The following is an 18164-nucleotide window of genomic DNA, read 5'->3' on the forward strand; positions in this document are numbered from 1 at the left end:
GCCCCTGCAGCTCGGGGGCTCTGCGTGGCTGGCTGCTCTGAGCACCTGGGCTTTAGATGGTAACTGAGATGGATTCTGTCCTTGGGGACTTGGGTGGTTTTGAAATCACCACCAGTTCTCCTGTAGGAATTTTGCCAGGTTAGACCTGGGTACGTTTGCAGAAGGATGTGTTTTCCTGTGCACCTCTGGAGTTGTGTTAAGTGTTCCCCTGTGGAACCTGTGTTCCCCTGTGGAACCTATGTCCCCATGTAGCATTAGGTTCTGAGGTTCTGAAGAGGCACTTACAGAAATGCAGTTCAGTGGCAGTGGATGGATGAAAAAAGTTAAGCCTTACTAATGATTGCAGTTTGGCCTATTTCCTGGCTAGAGTTCCTCTAAATTACTTTAGCTTGTCATTGCTCTAATAAGTGGTAAATGGGATGTTTTACTCAGTTTTCAACATAGTAACATCAAGTTTTTTTAATATTTGTGGATTGAATGGCACTTGAGTGTAACTTAGTTTGCATTAATGTTCATTCTGTATTTCTTGTAATTCTCTTATTTCTTTTTCCCTTTCATGTTGTAAATTATGCCAGAGCTAGTCATGCTGTAATAGACAGATACAGCTATTTCTAATTATCCAGGCTGCTCACATGAGCATTAGGGTTTTGTTCACTGCAAATTTCTGCTGGTTTATTAACATTTATCACTTGGATGAACTAGACATTTCAGTCAGTATAGAATTTCTGTACAAATTCATCACTGTTCTTTGCCAAGTAGGCAAAGGTTAGTAGTGAGCAGATAACATGGCTTAATGAGGTCAAATCAAGCTGATTCATGATCACTATGGAGAAAAATATCCTCCTGGGGAAAATACTTGTGCTGAAAAATCCCATAAACCAAACCACTTGTTTATCTGTCATTCCCACAGAGATAGTAATGTAATTACTCTCATAATTATCTTCATTAGTGTCAGGAATTATCTGCAATTCATTCCTCTGCTCTGAGTATGTTTGTTTATTTGCTGATTTTTGTCTCAGATTTAGCCAACAGAGCTAAGAATTGTGTGCTTGCAGAGCCATGCCGCAGACATCTGTGCTGCCCTGTTCTGACATCCTCTCTGCTGAAATATGGATCGCTGTCTTTCAGCTCCAGAGCCCCTGTGCCCATTCCCTGACATCTGCCCTTCATTACATGACTCCCGTGCGGCCCAGACGACAGATTGTCTATCCTCTGCAAGAGCTTGGCATGAACGCTCCGTCAGAGCAGCTCTCCAAGGATCAGGTGGGTGACAGAAGCAGCAGCAGGCAGGGGGCACGGTGCCAGCTCGTGCAGGGTTTGGCAGATGGGATGGCATTACCGGCCGAGTGGTGATGGGCTGCTCCTTAATTACACGGCCGGGGTGTCCGGACCCTCCCAGTCCTCCCAGTCCCCGCTCTGCCGCTGGGCTGGGCTGGCACACCTGGCACTCTGCAGCCACTGGGCAGGACTCTGGGCTTGCACTGGAGCAGCACCTTGTCATGAGGGTACAGTCAAACTCCCAGTATGTGGGAGATGCTCTGCCTTGCTGTTCAGCCCTTCTCCCTGCTAAGTTTATTTTGGGGTTGTGCTCAGCAAATGGAAGAAAGACAAGTGCCGTGCTTCTGACTCTGTCTGCAGAAATTGCTTAACTCAACTTTTGTTTTTCGGTGCTGAAGTCAGGTTTCTTCCGTGCACGAGACCAACCCTCAAAGAACACTTCAAAACACAAAGTTGATTTAACAGCAAAGGAAAATGATTTTGCTACCAAAAATTCTTATTTCTTTAGAACTGGTGCAGTCTGGAGGTTCTAAAGGAAAAGTCTCTTAAAGTTTCATCTATTAAATCACTTAGACCTGATTTTCTTACATTTTTAAGTAACTAAAATTTGATGTGTAGATGATTCCTCAAAAGAGTAACCAGTGAAGCTAAAATGTTAGGGAAAACACCATTAGTGATAGATACTCTCTGTAGGTAGCTGTAATTTCATGGAGAAACATAATTAGGGAGCTTTATGTCTGTACTAACTTCCAGTTGGCTGAGATGGGTTCCCATATAATATTTTTAGTGCTGTCCTTTTCTCAGTTAGTCAGTAGGTTTTGGCACCCAAAACTTAATTAGGCAGCAGTTGGCAAAGCAAAATCCAAAAGATGGCTGAGGCTGTTGAGTTTGGCTTTGGACAGTCTTCCCTCCACATGCACATCCCTGCCTTTCTCTTCTCTGCAGAATGAACTGTCTGATGCTTTTCTTTAAACTACTTTTTATTTTATCTTTAAAGTGAGCTGTTGCTCTCTTACTAAAAGAACTCATCTTAGCATTTCTGTTGAAGCTGGAAAATCTCAGACTTCCTGTGTCTGAAAGATTTGCAAATATGTTGTCTTCTCTGTTCCCAGGTTCTTCCTGAGGTTTTCTGCGAGTTGTAGGTAGTGACATAATTGTTTAAAATCTCGGAAGTTGAATTTCTATTTAATAATGTGAGATTTTCACTAAAACCTTTTCTGACAAAAATCCCTACCTAAAGGCTGTCACTGTGTAAGTATCCATGCATCTGGCCCAGCATGAATTATGGATTTCTGACAGACTGTGCTCTATCAGAATGGACATCTGGGGCTGAGTGCTGGGTGGTAACTTGAGGATAAAGCTCATCTGCTACTGCTGCTGACTTTTCTGAAATACCGAGAATCTGAAACCACATGAAGTTAAATTGACTCTTGTGTCGAGTGACTGAAGTGACCTTTGGCCACTGTATGTTGGGAAGCTTTGTAGCATAAGGAATAGCCTGCCCCAGCCCAGGGGGTACTCGCAGCAGGAAGGAGCTGGTCTGTAGCTCAGGGAGCAGCCAGGCATAAGGCACCTGCCCTCTCTCTGCTCAGAGCCTTGTCAAGGAAGATTGATCCCCATCAATAACCTTGCACTGCCCTGCCAAATCCTGCAGTGAAGTTACAAATGAACCGAGGTGTATTTTGTACATTAGTATAACCAGATTTCAATGGGCATGAAGTTACTATCTTTCTGCCTTTTTGTAATGATTCAAAAGGCCCTCTGTAAACAGCAAGATGCAATCTGTGTGACAAAGAGCAGTGTGTCCCAACGAGGAGATAAATGTGATAGCTCTGCAGATTGGAAAGGCTGGGAATTGTCACCTTAAAAAGTACTGTGAGACCAGGTCAAATGTATTTTGGTTGTTGAATATGCTAACAGGCTAGCAAGTGAGGGAAAAGGGACATGGGAAAGCAATGTTTTAAGGGAAACTTAGAGAAGAAAGGTGGAAGGCAAAGAGTCTGGAGTAGGAATTGGTGGGAAGATGTCTGAAGCCAGCACCTGCATAGCAGTAAGGATACACTTTCTCCTATCATCTTAGTTTTGGTGGTTTTAAACAAGATCGGGGCAGGATCTTGCAGGATGTTGAGATCTGGGCACACAGAGATTCCTGGCAGTGGAGACTGTTCCTCATTTTTTTATCCCACACCTATGCCAGCTCATCAAGCTGGTTTGAGCTGAGGGGGCTTTGCCCTCTCCTATTTGAAAGCACCTCTTCCAGATGTGAACCAGTGCCCGTTTTGCTCCTGAGAGCTGGAGGACAGGTTATTGCTGTAATTGCTGCTTTGGAGAGCTCTGCAATGGTGGCAGCCTTTGTCATGTGAACTACAGGATAAAGATTGTAAATACAGAGCAGTTCAGAAATGTAAAATTTTCATTGACTGCCTGCCCTAATTGATTGCTTGAGTATCTGGTGCTTGTTATGGAGATAATTGTAGAGATATTCTTGCTTTGATACCCACAAGATGCCCCTTGATATTGAGCCATCAACATCTGCCTCTCATCTACTGCTTTTTCAGCTGCCTTCCTCTTGTTCCAGCCGGTTTTGAGCTCCTGCTCTCCTGTTCTAGCTGCAAAATGTGTTTTTCCCCAGTAACAGCTTGTGGCTGAGCAGCTCAGCCATGTGGTGTCCGAGCACAGCTCCTGGTCTGTGTGTGGGTCTCTGTGGGCCACTGGTGGCTCAGGATCTCCATGAGTGTGCAGAGGGAGCCCTGGGCATTACACTTGCTGTCTCCCACTGCAGTCCTCTGGAATGGCACAGATGCTGCCCATGGAATTCACGTCCAGTTCTGGAAGTGCCTGGACTTGGGGATACCTGCTGAGCAGCAGGTGTAGCAGAGGTGCCATGTCTTAGCTCAGAAGTTCATTTGCCGCACTCTGGGGTTCAGGGCACAGACCTGACACAGCTCCTGCCTGCTCATTAGATCAAACACTTCATACAGCTGTTCCAAAGCAAAAGGAAATCTCTGATTTTTGTGTTCTGAATCAGCAACCAGTGCTGAAGCGCCAATTGGCAGAAGATCCAAAGATTCAAGCTCTTAATTCCCCCAGTGTTAAAACAGATTAGATGATTATTGTGGTTTGCACATCTGTCAGTCATTTCAGTCATGTTACATTAAAAACCAGTTGGTTACAACAGAATCGTGAATACCTTATAAAGTGCTGCTGGCCTTTACAGTGCATGTCATTATTGATGGAGTAGAAAACTATAGATAATTAAATAATTTTTAATGATTTCTTCATAAATAAACAATTTGTAAACTTGTTTGCTTTCTCACCATCTGGGAGCATTCTGTTCTCCATCTGCTTCATGTAATTATCAATGTTAAGGGAAGAATAGGTGATATAATTAACAAGAATAACTGATCCACGATGAAGAACAAAAATGTCACACATCTGTTGAATTACTTCCTTGGTTTTGCCCTTTCATTATTATTCATGCTATTGGGTTTATTATATTTTTATTTCATGGCTGCATTCAGGCTGTTGGGTTTCATTGTGCAGTTCAGAATTGGTTGTTCTGCTCTAGCTCATAAAAAGATGGAACAGTTGCAGAAGCCCATGAAGTGTAGTATAAATTTATTTTGGAAAAAACCCCTCCCAAACCCAATGAAAAATACCAACCCTTTCTCAGTTAATTTCATACATTTCGAGTGGTATTCCAGGGGCACTGCAGGAAATGTTCATATCAGAAGAAGTGGTGAGTGCAGGAGGGTCAGGCAAAGAGCTGGAGTTGGGTGCTCAGCCCAGCTTGGAGCGCTCTGAGCCTGTCCCCTGAAACTTGTTCAGGAGTTGGGTATTGCTGGGGGACAGGATAGATGTCCATCTCTTAGGGAGAGTATCTGCACAGCAGGGAGTTCTCCTGTTTGTCTGGGAAAAATTGAAGGTTAACCTCAGAAGCAATGGTAGATGTTAGTGTGAGGTTCAAGAAGGAACTGGAATACAGGGCACTGTGAACCCAACAGTTTTCAGTGCAGTGTGCAGGTATTTGTGTGTTTGGGTGATTCCATGCTCATGCTTATGGCAAGTGCTATGAATAGATGGCCTGAGAGAATTTAAAATATTAATTAAAACAATAAAATGAGAGAAAATGCTTATAGGATGTTTTTGAGCAGTGTGTCGTTGCTTTTAGATTCACTTTAGAACTTGTTCCATTGTAGTGTATGTTCACGTGTACGTGCTCAAATGAGTTATGAGTGTAAGAATCATCCTGACTCATTCTCTATCCTGGGAGCTTTTGATGTCTGTTATAAAGTTGTAGGACTTTAATAAAACAGAATATGTTTACCATGTTTTCTAAAAATAGAAATTAACTGTCAGGTAAAACAGGGAAAAAAATCTAAAACATTCTCAGGCTTGACAAAATTTTTGCCTTTTGGGGCAGCTTGTTTTAAAAGGAAAATACAAATGCTCATATAGATCCATTTTATAGAAAACTGGTGTCTCCCCCAACAAACTCTTGGGGTGCTTCACTCTCTGTGGCTTCTACTTTCTGGTGTCTAGGCCAGCTTCTTAGCAGTTGCCTGAACTCTTTGCTTGTTGGTCTCTCTGTAGTTGGGACATACCTGACTGCAGCTGCCTTAGTGCTGCTTTCTGAAATAATGGAGCATCACCAGTCCAGACTGAGCACAAGCCACTACCCTGACCTGCGCAGGCAGAGGAGTAGAAAGGACTCAGAACTGATGGACTGACACCACCTCACTGTCAAATCCCAGCTAGTCCAGAGTGTGCACCTTGAAAATTATAGCTCACTTGCAATTCAGAGGTAATAAAAACAGGGAGTTGAAGTACGGGGATTTTAAAGTGTGGGGGGTGGCTGTGCACCACAGAACAGTCTGTTCTGAACAAGCAAAGCTCTTGTTGAGAGTGGAACAAGGGCCTGTCTCCTTATGTGTCTGAAGAGGCGTGTCAGGAAGGTGGTCAGGGACAGACATGAGCACTGTGCAGCTCCAGAGCATCTGCTTTAGGGTGTGCATCTGCCCACCCAGAGTGCCCACCCTGGGCACTGTCCATTCCCCACCCTGCTCTGCCCCTGTGGCCACAGCAACCGCCACCCTTGCTGCTGGAGGTGCCTTCTCCCCAGCTGCCCTCTGGAATAGCAGTGCCCAGCATAGCTCAGAGGGCTCAGGGAGAGCAGTCAGTGCTGTCTGACCCTCTCACTGTCTGCTCTAAAGCAAAGCGTGTCCTCGCCTGGGAGAACAGCTGTCGCAATAAGGGGGTTTATTTTGGCAGTTTCAGTTCTGTGTGTATGCAGTTGAGGCACTGGAATGTACTGAACGGGGCTAAAATATAAAAGGTTTTTGAGGGTTTGGTTTCTTTGTTATCTTAGTAGAGGCCTATTGTTGAAAAAGAATAAATACAGCAGAGAGCCTAGGGTTGATGAGCAAGAGAATTCCCTGTGTTTTAAATATCGAGGCTCATGTATCGAAGTTCAAACAGCAGAGTTCCTACACGTTACAATTTGTGTGTGGATGTATTGGGATCGCAAACAAAGGCTGGGTGTGGATAGTTTTCACTTAACCAGGAGAGGAATATTAATTTTTAAAGCAGTAACTGTTGCTTAAGATGCTCTTGTGCCTGAGTAATGAATTTTTAATGCTTTCGTGGTACGTACATGGATAAAAATCCATTATTTATTGTTCTTCCCCTTGGCTGGTGAAGGTGATGATTTTATAGCACCAGCAGGCACACAAACGGGCGTTCTGAACTGAGGCTGATAACAAATTTCCTTACTGTAAATGTCAGTGGGGTTTGTGTGGTGCTGCCATTACATCTTGTTTGGAAGGCAGAGTATCACACCGCTATGGGAGGCACCAGATGGCATCATTAACAGGAATGTTTACCACTTATGTGCATGTGTGAAATTAAAAGTAAGATGACCTATCTTTGTTTTGAAAGCGTGGTGTCAGTGCTGTACAGGTGTTAATGATATTTGCTGCAAACTGAAATAGGCATTTCTGCTTAAAAACAGGTCAGACTTGGTTTAAAGCTTTTTCAAAGCATTTTGTTAGATTGACTTTGATAATTCCAGCTTGTAGGGAGGGCACAGATATTTTTTTCACAGAAAGGTAATGTTTGCTATTATAAAATGAAGAACCACAGCTGCTGTCATGCAAACAGGACTCTGTAGTAACCCACAAATCGACCTCCCTTCATATCCCTGTACCATTATTTACTTGGTGTTCATTATTTTCAGTATGAAATATTATTATTTTTTTACATTTTATTTTTTAAGCTTTTAATTTTACACATATCTTAAATTTTTCAGTGAATACTCCAGTATATTGAGAATCGCTACCCGTGTTGCCATGAGTGTGTATGTGCAGAAGGTGGAGTGGGCAGAGGTGCTGCTGCCCTCTCCCTGGCAGCTCCGGTGCTGGTGAGCAGGGTGTGTGTCGGGGTAGGTGCCTCTGCCGGTGGGCTCAGTGTCCCCTCTCTTTCTTCTCTTCCCCAGACAGAAGGGGAAGAACTGAGCCCACTGACACTGGCACCATTCAGAGTTCATTTCTCTGGCCTTTGAAGCAGGGCAGCAAGCAATTGTGGGATTTTTGTGAGTGGGAACTGCCCAGCCCTCTCTGGGCTGAGGATCCAAATGTCAATGCTCAAAGGGAAAAAGAGCAGCTTCTGCCATGGTAACAGTGGTTCTGCAAGGAAAAGAAATAGCTGTGTCTGTGCTCTGCTCTCCTTTGCTGCTCGTTGGAGTTACAGGGGAAATCCCTGGTTTTGTAGGGACTCATGGGAATGGACATAGGATTGCCTGTATAGATACTGTTCTTCTAGAAGCTGAAGATCAGCATTTACTTGTATGAGATTGGTGTAATAATATTGACTTCATTTTATAAAGGCCTTGGAGGTCTGTAGATGAAAAATATTCTGTAAAGGTGAGGTGTTACCTGCCTATGCCACAGTTCCCAAAGAAGGATTCTTTGGCAAAGATGACAAAATAATTAAGGCTACACTCTTCATCACTGTTGCTCTTTCAGTTCTCTTTTCCTTCTGTTTCTGGTGTTTGTGGCAGTCTGTAAATGCTTGGAAACAGCTTTTGAAAACATGTTTGCAGACATTTTTAATGAGGCTTTTTGGAATGTAGCTAGTATTTAGAAAACAATTCCTAATGCAGGTTGAAAAAGCATGCATTTTCCAATGAGTTGTTCATATCTCCTTGGTAAACATTGATTTTTCTTTTTTTAACTTGTGGTTCAAATGGAGCTTGAAATTAAAATAGCTCTGTTTGCTCACCTTCTTGTTTGCCAGTCACTGTTGCTGAGCTCAGCACTGCTCTAGGAACAGGTTTGCTAATTGTTTTCACTCCTTCTGATGGTTTTTACAGTAACAGTTCAAATCACGTCAATCCTCTACAGCAGTAACTATCACTCAGGTTTCTCAGTAACAAATGCTGAATTAAAACAAAAGCATTGTCGGCAGACAGAGAATCCTGCAGGATAGGGCAGGGAGGGCCCCTCCCAGTGGTTCCTTGTTACTCCCTGTGGTAGTGAGGGATCTGTGAAGATGCTGAGTACGTAACAGATGAACCAGCCCTGTGTTTGCCATGTAGTACCCTGAGCAGTCCTGAATTTGGGCCACTTCAGCACACTAAACCTGTAGCCAACTCTTCTGTGTGTTTGGCTGGGCAAGGCACAAGTCCTCACGGTGTCATTAAGTCAAGTCTAAGTTTAACAGTTGGACTCGATGATATAAGGGGTGTTTTACAGCCTGAATGATTTTGTGACTCTGCAGTGTTATGGAGCCTTTGCATGAGGAGTCCCAGCAAGCAGTGTGCCAGCTCTCTGACACAGCAGTGATGTGTTACTGGGGTACATTTATCAATGCCTAGTTCAGAACACAGCACTACTCTCTTTGTGTCACAGCTGAAATCCTTTGTCTAACTTGTTTTGGGTGATCTGTTTCCATTTTTTCTGTTAGAATGAAGGTAATATTTGCTATAAACCCTGACCTGTTGTAGAAAAACTATAATAAATATATTTAGAAAACCTACAAATAGCTCAGGGTCCAGTGTTTTAAAAACAGAACTAAAAGGAGCTACAAAATATTCTGGATGTGAGTTTGTACCACCAGCACAATGTTGTTGAGTAAATGTACCCTGAATCTGTTCCCAGGGCATGTACAAACTGGATAGGAGAGCTGGGCATGAAGCTGTGCATGGTTGGAAAGGGCAAAGGAAATAATGCATGCAAGTGAGTCTGCTGAAACCTGAGCAGTACTTTGTCTCTTTTTTCCATTGGTTACTTGGAGTAGAAGGATGTGTGAGTTTGGGATGCCATAAATTGATCCTGCTCTGGCACATGTTGTGCTGTGAGACCATCAGTGAGAGCCGTCAGGCAGTGCAGGGTGTGGTTGTCAGTGGAGTGCTCTGGGAAGTGCAGCAGTGTTTTAATGAGGGATGGTTTGAAGGCCCCGAGTGGTGGCACTGGCTGGCTGTGTGCAGGAATATCCCTGTGGTTTGGTGCCTAAGGGCCACCACTGCCAGCTCCACTGTCCCTCTGCCTCAGGGTGGGAGCAGGGGGCGGGCAGGGGTGCCAGGCACCCTAAATAATCTCTTTGAGAACCAAAGAAAATTCTCTTTTCTGAGCTACATAGGCCTCTTCTACCAATGGCAATTAGTGCTTTTTGCCATGCATTAGTTAATGATTACTGGTTTATTTAATAGATTGGATACAAAATAAACAAGTTGGTTTGCTATTGACCTATCAGTTATGATGTCTGATTACCCCTCTGGGGAACATATGTAGCCATTTGTCCTGACACTTTGTTAAAATAGGTGGTATTATGGGACCAATCCACCTAATTCCTCACTCCCTGGGGCCCTTTAGTGTACTTAGCTGTGGAAAGGTGATTTCTGGAGCATGACAGCTGTTGGTGCTGGGGCCATTGTGTGGGGAGCACCACGGGTTATATTCTGCTCAAACGCTGCCTTTGTGTCATTGATACAGAAGCCATTTCGTAAATTAGATACAACTCTTCCCAGGGAAATTGTATTCCTGTGTTTGGTTGCTGGAATACATTAACGTGAGCCACCAGCACAGAGCAGCAGTAGATGATGTTTGACCTTGGCATTGCCACGAGGCCTGTTGGGTTTGTCCTGTCAGCTGCTGGCATCCCTACCTTCTTTTGGTGATTAGGTGTGTTACAAGTAGTTTCTCTGTGTGGTTTTTTACCACTTATTAATTTATTAAAAGTCACATTTCAACAGAAACATCACTAATTGTTTTCCCCCAGAAGACCATGCTTTCCTACGAAGTTGCTACCCTGTGTGTGCAGCAGAGCCCAGCCTGTCAGAGTTCCTGTCTGCTGACCCAGGGAATGGGAATGGCAGGAGTAGAGCCTGAAGCACCGTGTCTTCCACACCTGTTTGTGGGACCAGGAGAGCTCCACGTGTCAGCATTGGCAGGGCTACATCACATGTAGTTGGGGCATGACCATTGAGTTTGTTACAAAGAACATGGTTTTATTTTAAGCAGTGGGGGATGCCTGTAGTACTTGGCACCAGTTCTTCTTATTTCCTAAAGCTTCTCCCAGCAATTTTCAGTGGACTATGAAAGGCTTTTTCATTTTCTGAAATGTGGAACTATTATAGGTATATTCTAACTTGTGACCCAAATCCTTTTAGTGGCAGATCCTGCTGTAAGGAGTGTTTAACCATGTGCAAAAGCACTGGCTGTGGATGGAACTGTTTGGCTTCTCTGTGCACTTGCTGCTGTCCCGTGTAACTCTGACAGGAGCACAAGGGTGGTTCTGTGCTTCTCCCTGGCAAGCCCGGGCATTCTTCACTGCAGCGTGTGCTGGCTGGCACACAGCTGACCTCTGCTAAGCAGCCACCACGGGCTGGTATACTTTTTAAGATATCTTCTGGAATTTTCCTAGGGCAGTACAGTCCCTGAGATGAACGTGGCTCACCACTGGATGTCCTCGTTGCACTATGGTGAACTGCAACCTGAAGAACATTTATCTGGCAGTAAAAAATAATGTTGCCTGACCAAAGGCAACATTTAGTTTTGCCACATTCTAAATGGCTTGCTATGCAGTGATGCCAGTTGGCAAGGCATTGGTCCGTAATCTTTCCTTAAGGACAGCACTAGTCATTCTCCAGACAGGTTTCCTCCTTCTGTGCTGGGGCTGTGCTGAAACCTCAACTGTGGGGCTCCACCAGTGCAGAGACATGGCATAAAAGATCTCCTGGGGATCTCAGTGTGCCACGTACTTCTTGAGAAGGCACATGTAATTACCATAGCTTTAAAATAAAACACTCTCCATCTATTGAATTACTGTCAACTAATATATAGAGAATATATTTCTACTGTAATTTCATAGGAGGAATTCAGAGGGCTTAATATCATTAACCCTCTGCCTCCTATTTGTAGTAGAGGAAAACCTGTTAGAAGCCTTGGATTGCTTCCTGCCTAAGTGCCACAGCAGGAATTTATAGGAGAAGTGTCTGACAAACATCAGAAGTGGCTCCATTTTGCATTGGCCTTCCCAGTGCATTTATGACTCTGCACTTATGCATTCTATGAAATGGGAATGTAGGCAACCCAGAGCAATCAGAAAAATGCAGTGTGTTGTACTGTGAGATGGGAAGTATTTCCCTGCCTTCCATCAGAAATTCAAAAGCTAAATATAGTTCAGGGCAGAAAAAAAATTGTCAAATGCAATGTTACCTCTTGGCTCTTTCTTGCATATTGATTTTGAGAATCTCTGTTAGGTAGAGAGACTTAGAGACACATGGAGGGAAAAAAACCCACATGGAGTCTATTGCCTGTATAGCCAGGGTGTGCTTTAAGTAGTATGGAAACTGAGATTAGTAATTACAAATGCTATAGTAAGATTTTGGGACTGGAGTATTGATCCCAGTGGCACTGAGGTACTTGCTTATGCATGTGACAGCCTGGCTTTCTGGGTGGCTGCTCTGTATTTCAAGAAAAGAGAAGGATAATTTTGGGAGTTTTCAGTTCAACACACAAAGACACTCAAAATATAAGTTTCTAGTTAATTTGAGTAAAACCATTTCCATAAATAAACCAGCATGAGTGAAAACTGCTCTAGAAGGCATAAAAATGGCCTTAGCATGTTCTCCAGATGTTTGCTAAAAGCAGTGAGTGATAGCATAGGTGGTGTTTTGTCCTCTCCTATGACAGCTCCAGAGTATCTTGCTCAGGAGAAGCCAGATCATTCAGCTCTGCTAATTTTCTGTGACCTATTAAACATGCATGTATTTCAGCATTTCTGTATAACTTATCTGGTGCTGTGCACAGAAAAATCATGCTATCAGTCATGTCAGTGAGCCATAAAAAGTTTGGTGTGAATGCAAGGTAACGCATCACTGTGAGTTTAATGCTTCTTAGCAGGCTTTGGCTGCTTTTTTAATGCATTTCTATGTCATGTTCCATATGTTTTTACAGTTGAGTTTTTCTTTGAACCTCACAAATCGAAAGCTGGTGCTGGAATCTAAAGTGTCTATCAACACTAGAATTGTGGTGGTCGGTGCATCCGATGTTGGAATCTCTTTTCTGGAAACACTGATTTTTTGGTAAGTTTTTTATTTTGTTTCCTTTACTGAGAAGAATGTGTTCCTTTTTGTATGAAGGAACTTGTGTCCCTTCTATATGAAGGGGCTTGTTTCTTCCATGTGAAGTGTGCCTTGAGTCTGTATCAGAGCATTTGCTGAGACAAGTTACAGATCTGAGCACCTGTAGCTGCAGAGAGGTGTGTGCTGGCACCCTGGCTTCCTCTGGGGCTCCCAGGTTGCCAAGCTACTCCGGGTCATCCAGAGATCCTCAGGGTGGAGGCACACTGACAATGAGAATTGGAAGCACTTAAAGTCTCCTTGGATGTTGTTCTTACACCAGATTGTTAGGGGTGGAAGTCAGTAGCCCTTCATGTGTGCTCCAAAGCAGTGTTGACCTTTAAAGCCAGTTGTGCCCAGTGGGATCCCAAATTGCTGCTTGGATCCCTCCTTCCCTTCCCTTGTGATGATGCCATGTTTTCAGAGCTGTGCAGAAATGTGCCACGTGAGCTTGTTGAGTTGTCTCGCTGTGATGTTTTGATTCTCATGACACCTTTCGATTCCTTTGATACTGATGAGGTTTGTGATGTTTGGGATTGCTCAGGAATCACAGTTGTAATTTCTGGCACTTCTGCCAGTTTGCTGCAGACCTGGGTGTGGGTGTGGGAAAGGTCTGGCAGAGGACACCACTCTGTCAGTGACCCCACCTGGAGCATGTGCTGGCAGCATTCACTAAAGCATTTTTTCAGCAGTAAAACTGCAAATAGAATTGCTGTGGTTATCTAGAATTATCCAAATTGGAGTAAATAACTGTATAAACTTGTGGGGAAGGGGAATATGCAGCTGTTTTTATACCTAAGGCAGGGAAAGCTGGTGGGTGAGGTCTGCTGTTTCACAGCCTTCCCAAAGTGAGGACAGGGTGCCCTCTCTGATGTTTCACTGTTGCAGCTCCTGTGCCAGTACCTCCTCCACAGCAGTTTCAGGGGCTTATTGGGAAGTCAGACTGTGAAAATGCAGTTTCTTTGATGCAGTCAGTGTTTTCTGCAGTTTATTCACACATACTAGAGATGTCTTGAAACACTTGCAGAAATGAATATGAAATTCAAATCCTGAACATGATTTTTATGACAAAATGCTACAGGAGCTGGGGGAGTCTGGTGCTTTAGTGGGGGGGCAGAGAATGAAAAATTCTGCCTTTTTTTCAGTTAAGCCAGGAATTTGTATTTCTACAACAACCACTGATAACATCACAAATGAAAATGAAATCAGTATGTCAAGAGAAGAATAAGTTGAAGTGCTTTATAGATGTTGTACTGCTGGAGCAGTGCAGAAAAAATTCCTGCTCCTTGCTCTTTATTATGTTCCTGACTTTTCCTGTAAAGCATCCTATCTTGGGGTAAATCACTTCCTCTCATCCTCCTGTTATTAGCACCTTTTAGGCTTTCAGTTCCACCCTGAATTCAGTTAAAGATGCACTTCAGAGCTTTTAACCTCTTTCTTACTACTCACCCTGTGCTGTTTATTGCTGTGAGGGAAACCAAAGTGTGTTTGTGCTCCAGGTGTGTCAGCCAGCAGCTGAGTCTGTGGTGAACAGGCCTTTACAGTTGTTGCCCTCAGAATGTCTCAGCCAAGGCTTTCCAGGCAGGAGTTTAGTGTGGTCCCAACTCCAGCAGAGTTCCTGCAGGACACGTCCCCCTTGTGTGTAGCAGAGAGCTTGTCTGCAGTGCTGCACAGCTGAGCTCCAGCCTGAGCCATGGGGTGCTGCTCCAGGAGCGACTGAGTGCACTGAGTTTATATTAATAGAGGTATAAATTTAGGAAAGATTACTTTTTAATTTTCACATCAGCAGCAAATAGCCTTCTGATCAATGTGAAGGCCTTTTAAAGCAGTTTAGTTTAATTTGCTCATAATTTTCTAATATTCCCTGCGAAGGTTACGTGCACTAAAAATAGCTGGATTGAATCAATTTGTGAGCCCTAATCCTTAAAAAGAGGAAGTTATTTTCTCGTTGTTATTCTTCATACTTAATTATTTTACATTATCAGTCACCATGGAAACACACAAATGTAATTCACTTACCGACATGGCAGTTATTAGAACTTGATCTTGCAAATGTTTTCAACTTCTTTGAGACTGAGGAAGTATGGTTTTTTATTAAGCAGAGAAATAACCCTAAGAGTGAGCTCTGCTCCCTGTGTTGGGATGGCTCCTGCTCCTACTGTGCTGTGGGCAGCACATCCCAGGGCACAGCACTCCTGGGGCAGTGCCATGGAGCAGCTGTGGCACTGTGCACACCCACCTGGACCCCAGATGAGCTTTGGAATCCTCCGTGCTGCTCAGGGCAGTGTGTGCTGGCAGCTGGACCTCCTAGACCTCTGCCCCGCTCTCTGGCTCTGTGGTGGTTCCTGCTGCTGGAGCCTTGGGAAGCAGTCCCAGAGGACAGAGCACTGGGGCACCCACTGGAGTCCTTCACTTCACAGGGCCCTGCAGAAATGCTGCAAACAGGTGTGTGGAGTAGCTTGTGAGTGCAGGGAGCTTCCTCCTAATCCTGGGGTGCTCTGAGCCCTGGGGAATTGCTCCCGTGTTCTCCGTCCAGTGCTGGGGCAGTGCAGGTGATACCACTTTTCAGGTTTCACCATTCAAATAAGTATTTCCTGATTTTTTAATTTTTTTTTTCTTGGAGCGTAGCCATATGCAGACATGTTTTGAGCTGTACTGCTGCTTTCCTTGGCATTGCACATGGATTTTATTGGAGAGCCAGGTGACTGGTGGAGTCAGTACCAAGGGCAGAGCCTGGTCTCCCTCGTGGTGACCAGCCAGTGTTTGGGAGGTACAGGTGTGACAAGTGGGAGGTTTCCTTGTTTGGTTTTTTTTCCTTTGCTAGTTTGAGTGATGGGCATGGCAGCAGCATTAGGCCAGAAGAACACAGGATTGCAAACCCCAGTGTTTCCAGGTTGTTCCAGGGGCTGGTTCCTGGAGCAGCCTGTGAACCCGTGTGCCCCAGCTGCCGGGGTGGAAGTTGGGCTGCAGGAATGCAGAGCTTGCTCCCAGCAGTATCTTGTCACTGGTTCCAGTGCAGGGAACCAATTGGCTTTTATCCACCTCTTTGCATATAGCTGTGGAAAGCACTATTGTGTTCTGATTATAGGGAAAACCCTTCTTAATCCATGATTTTGAAAACCTTCTTAATCCAACCCCTGGTGTAAACAATGACTTACTCTCTGCAGATGCTGGAATATACATAGCATGCTACATAAAATAGCCATAAATGAATGGTGGCTCAGATCACAATATTTCATATGAAGTTGTTGTGAAATCCATTTCCCTCTCCATACGGGAGCATTAAAATAACTACCGTGTTTAAAAAACAGATGGATTAAAGTAACTTTTGTCAAAGCCCTGAACTTTATTCTTAGGGTAGAATCAGAGTCCAGCACAGTAAATCTGAGTTTTTCTCTGCAGGATGAGTTCAGGGTACCCAGGATCAGCTCTGAACGGGCAGGGTCTGAACAAGGTTCCCAACAGAGCAGCTACCGCTGCCATATCTGGCAGCACCGGGGTGCACAATATCCTGCACATCTGGCCTGTTTGGCAGTAGTTAGCATAATGCTTGCTGGTTAATTAGGCTTTTTATCTTTGCATTTGTCTGGGAACATCTGAAGCCTTCCATGTTGCCTGTCACTAATTAGTTGACTAATTAAATAGTTAGTGCTTACTTGCTGATCACAGAGCTAACATGTAATGAATGGGTTAGTGATCCCCATTGTTTTGTACTATTTGTCTTTGCCACATGAACTGATACACGTGTGCTTCCCTCTGCCTTTTCTTCATACCAAGGCAAAGCCAGGCCATGTGCTCAGTGTTGCCGGGCCTGCATCCCTCAGACACTGTTGCCTTCCATCATTGCTGGTGAACAGAGCTCAAGCTGTGACAGAGATAAATCAGATGGGTCATAGCTGGCCTTGTTGCGCAGTCGGGATCACAATGAACAATGGCAGTGACTGATACCAGACGTAAATGAGGGGAGAGGATGTGGGTCAGGATCAGCCTCCCTAACAGCCTCTGCCAGAAAGCGAGGCTCAATTAGCATCTATGTGGGCTTATTTTATAGTTACAGTCTGGCTTTCCAGGCTGTCTGAAGTTTTAAATGAGATGATTTCCACTTGAAGTACGTGCCCTTTAAACATATGCAAACATTTCTCGGAGCCCAAACTTTCCTTTCACACTTGAAATTTTTAAGTATTTGTAAATTTTTTCTTGTTACTATTTATATTTGAACAGCGATAACTTCTTGTTGCGTGTTAAAGCTGATCTTGGCAATAGTAGTTTTCTCATACAAAGCCTGCTCAAATTTGGAGTGAGTCACAAGGGGTTTATAGAATGCTGGTTTGGATCTGTCATCCCCTCCTGGTGACTCAGTGGGACATGAGCACCATGAGCTTTGTAACCTGGTACCTCTGATCAATGCGGTTCAGAGCAAATACAGGAGCATTCCAAGTGCAAACACTGCATTTAGGTTCTCCAGCTCTCTCCTCAAGTGGCAGAGGGGGTGTAACCCTTCAGCTCCCCAGAGCAGTCTGTAGGCTGCCTGTGGGTTGGTTTGGAAGCACAGCAGGCTGTTCAGGCTGCTGCAGTGGAGAAAAAAATGAATTGTCTGATTAAGATGTGATCCTTCCCACTAGTGATTAGTGTGGATTTGGTTCCTGTTTGTGCGTGCATGTTTGTGTACTGTGATGAGCAGAGTGGTGACAAATGGAGGTCACTAATTGAAGGGCTTGGTTTTCTGAATGCTTATTGAGTGGAAGTGTTGAGGTTCTTTTTCTGGATCGCTGTGTTGACCCTCCAGGTCCCAGGAAGGATCTGGAGGTCTGCAGGGCATCCCAGTGCCCTGCTGAGGAGCTGGGCACCCCGTGACTGGAGCTGTGGCTGGTGGAGCTGCCCGGTGAGCGAGGCAGCTGTGCCCCTGAGCTGCCAGCGCTGGGTGCTGTGAGCCCTGCACTGCACCTGCCACGGGCACATGGTTGGGGTTGGCAATTTTGGCCCAGCTGTGTCCCTGTCCTTCCTGGGCTGCCAGCTTTCTGGCAGGAGGACCTGGCACCGTGGTGGTGCCTCAGAATATACAATATGTGTGCTCCTGCTTGGAGGAGGAGCACGTGGGGTCCTTGGGCATCAGCTGGGACTAATCTCAAGCCCTTCAGGTTCAAGGACAGTCTGTCTGATGTTAGGAGGTGTTTCTGGGGTGTGTGCTTTGTCATCTCTGTGAAGGTAGTGTTGCCAGATCCGCATCAGGCAACATCACAGAGTCAAAATACTCCTCTCCTCTGCA

At 44.6% G+C, this 18164-nt stretch overlaps 1 protein-coding gene across 5 annotated transcripts in view; it reads left to right on the forward strand.

The window, feature by feature from the left end:
• The window catches only part of CFAP61 (cilia and flagella associated protein 61), a 96369-nt gene that overhangs the window by 31875 nt on the left and 46330 nt on the right, over positions 1 to 18164 (forward strand). For all 5 annotated transcript variants that reach the window (XM_017837407.1, XM_017837406.1, XM_017837409.1 and 2 more), the window contains 2 exons: positions 1129 to 1263; positions 12735 to 12862. In XM_017837407.1, the coding sequence (XP_017692896.1) occupies positions 1129 to 1263; positions 12735 to 12862 (263 nt within the window). The remainder of the gene's footprint in view (positions 1 to 1128; positions 1264 to 12734; positions 12863 to 18164) is intronic.

This window comes from Lepidothrix coronata, unplaced genomic scaffold, assembly GCF_001604755.1.
Source record: "Lepidothrix coronata isolate B3197 unplaced genomic scaffold, Lepidothrix_coronata-1.0 Scaffold304, whole genome shotgun sequence".
NCBI lineage: Eukaryota > Metazoa > Chordata > Aves > Passeriformes > Pipridae > Lepidothrix > Lepidothrix coronata.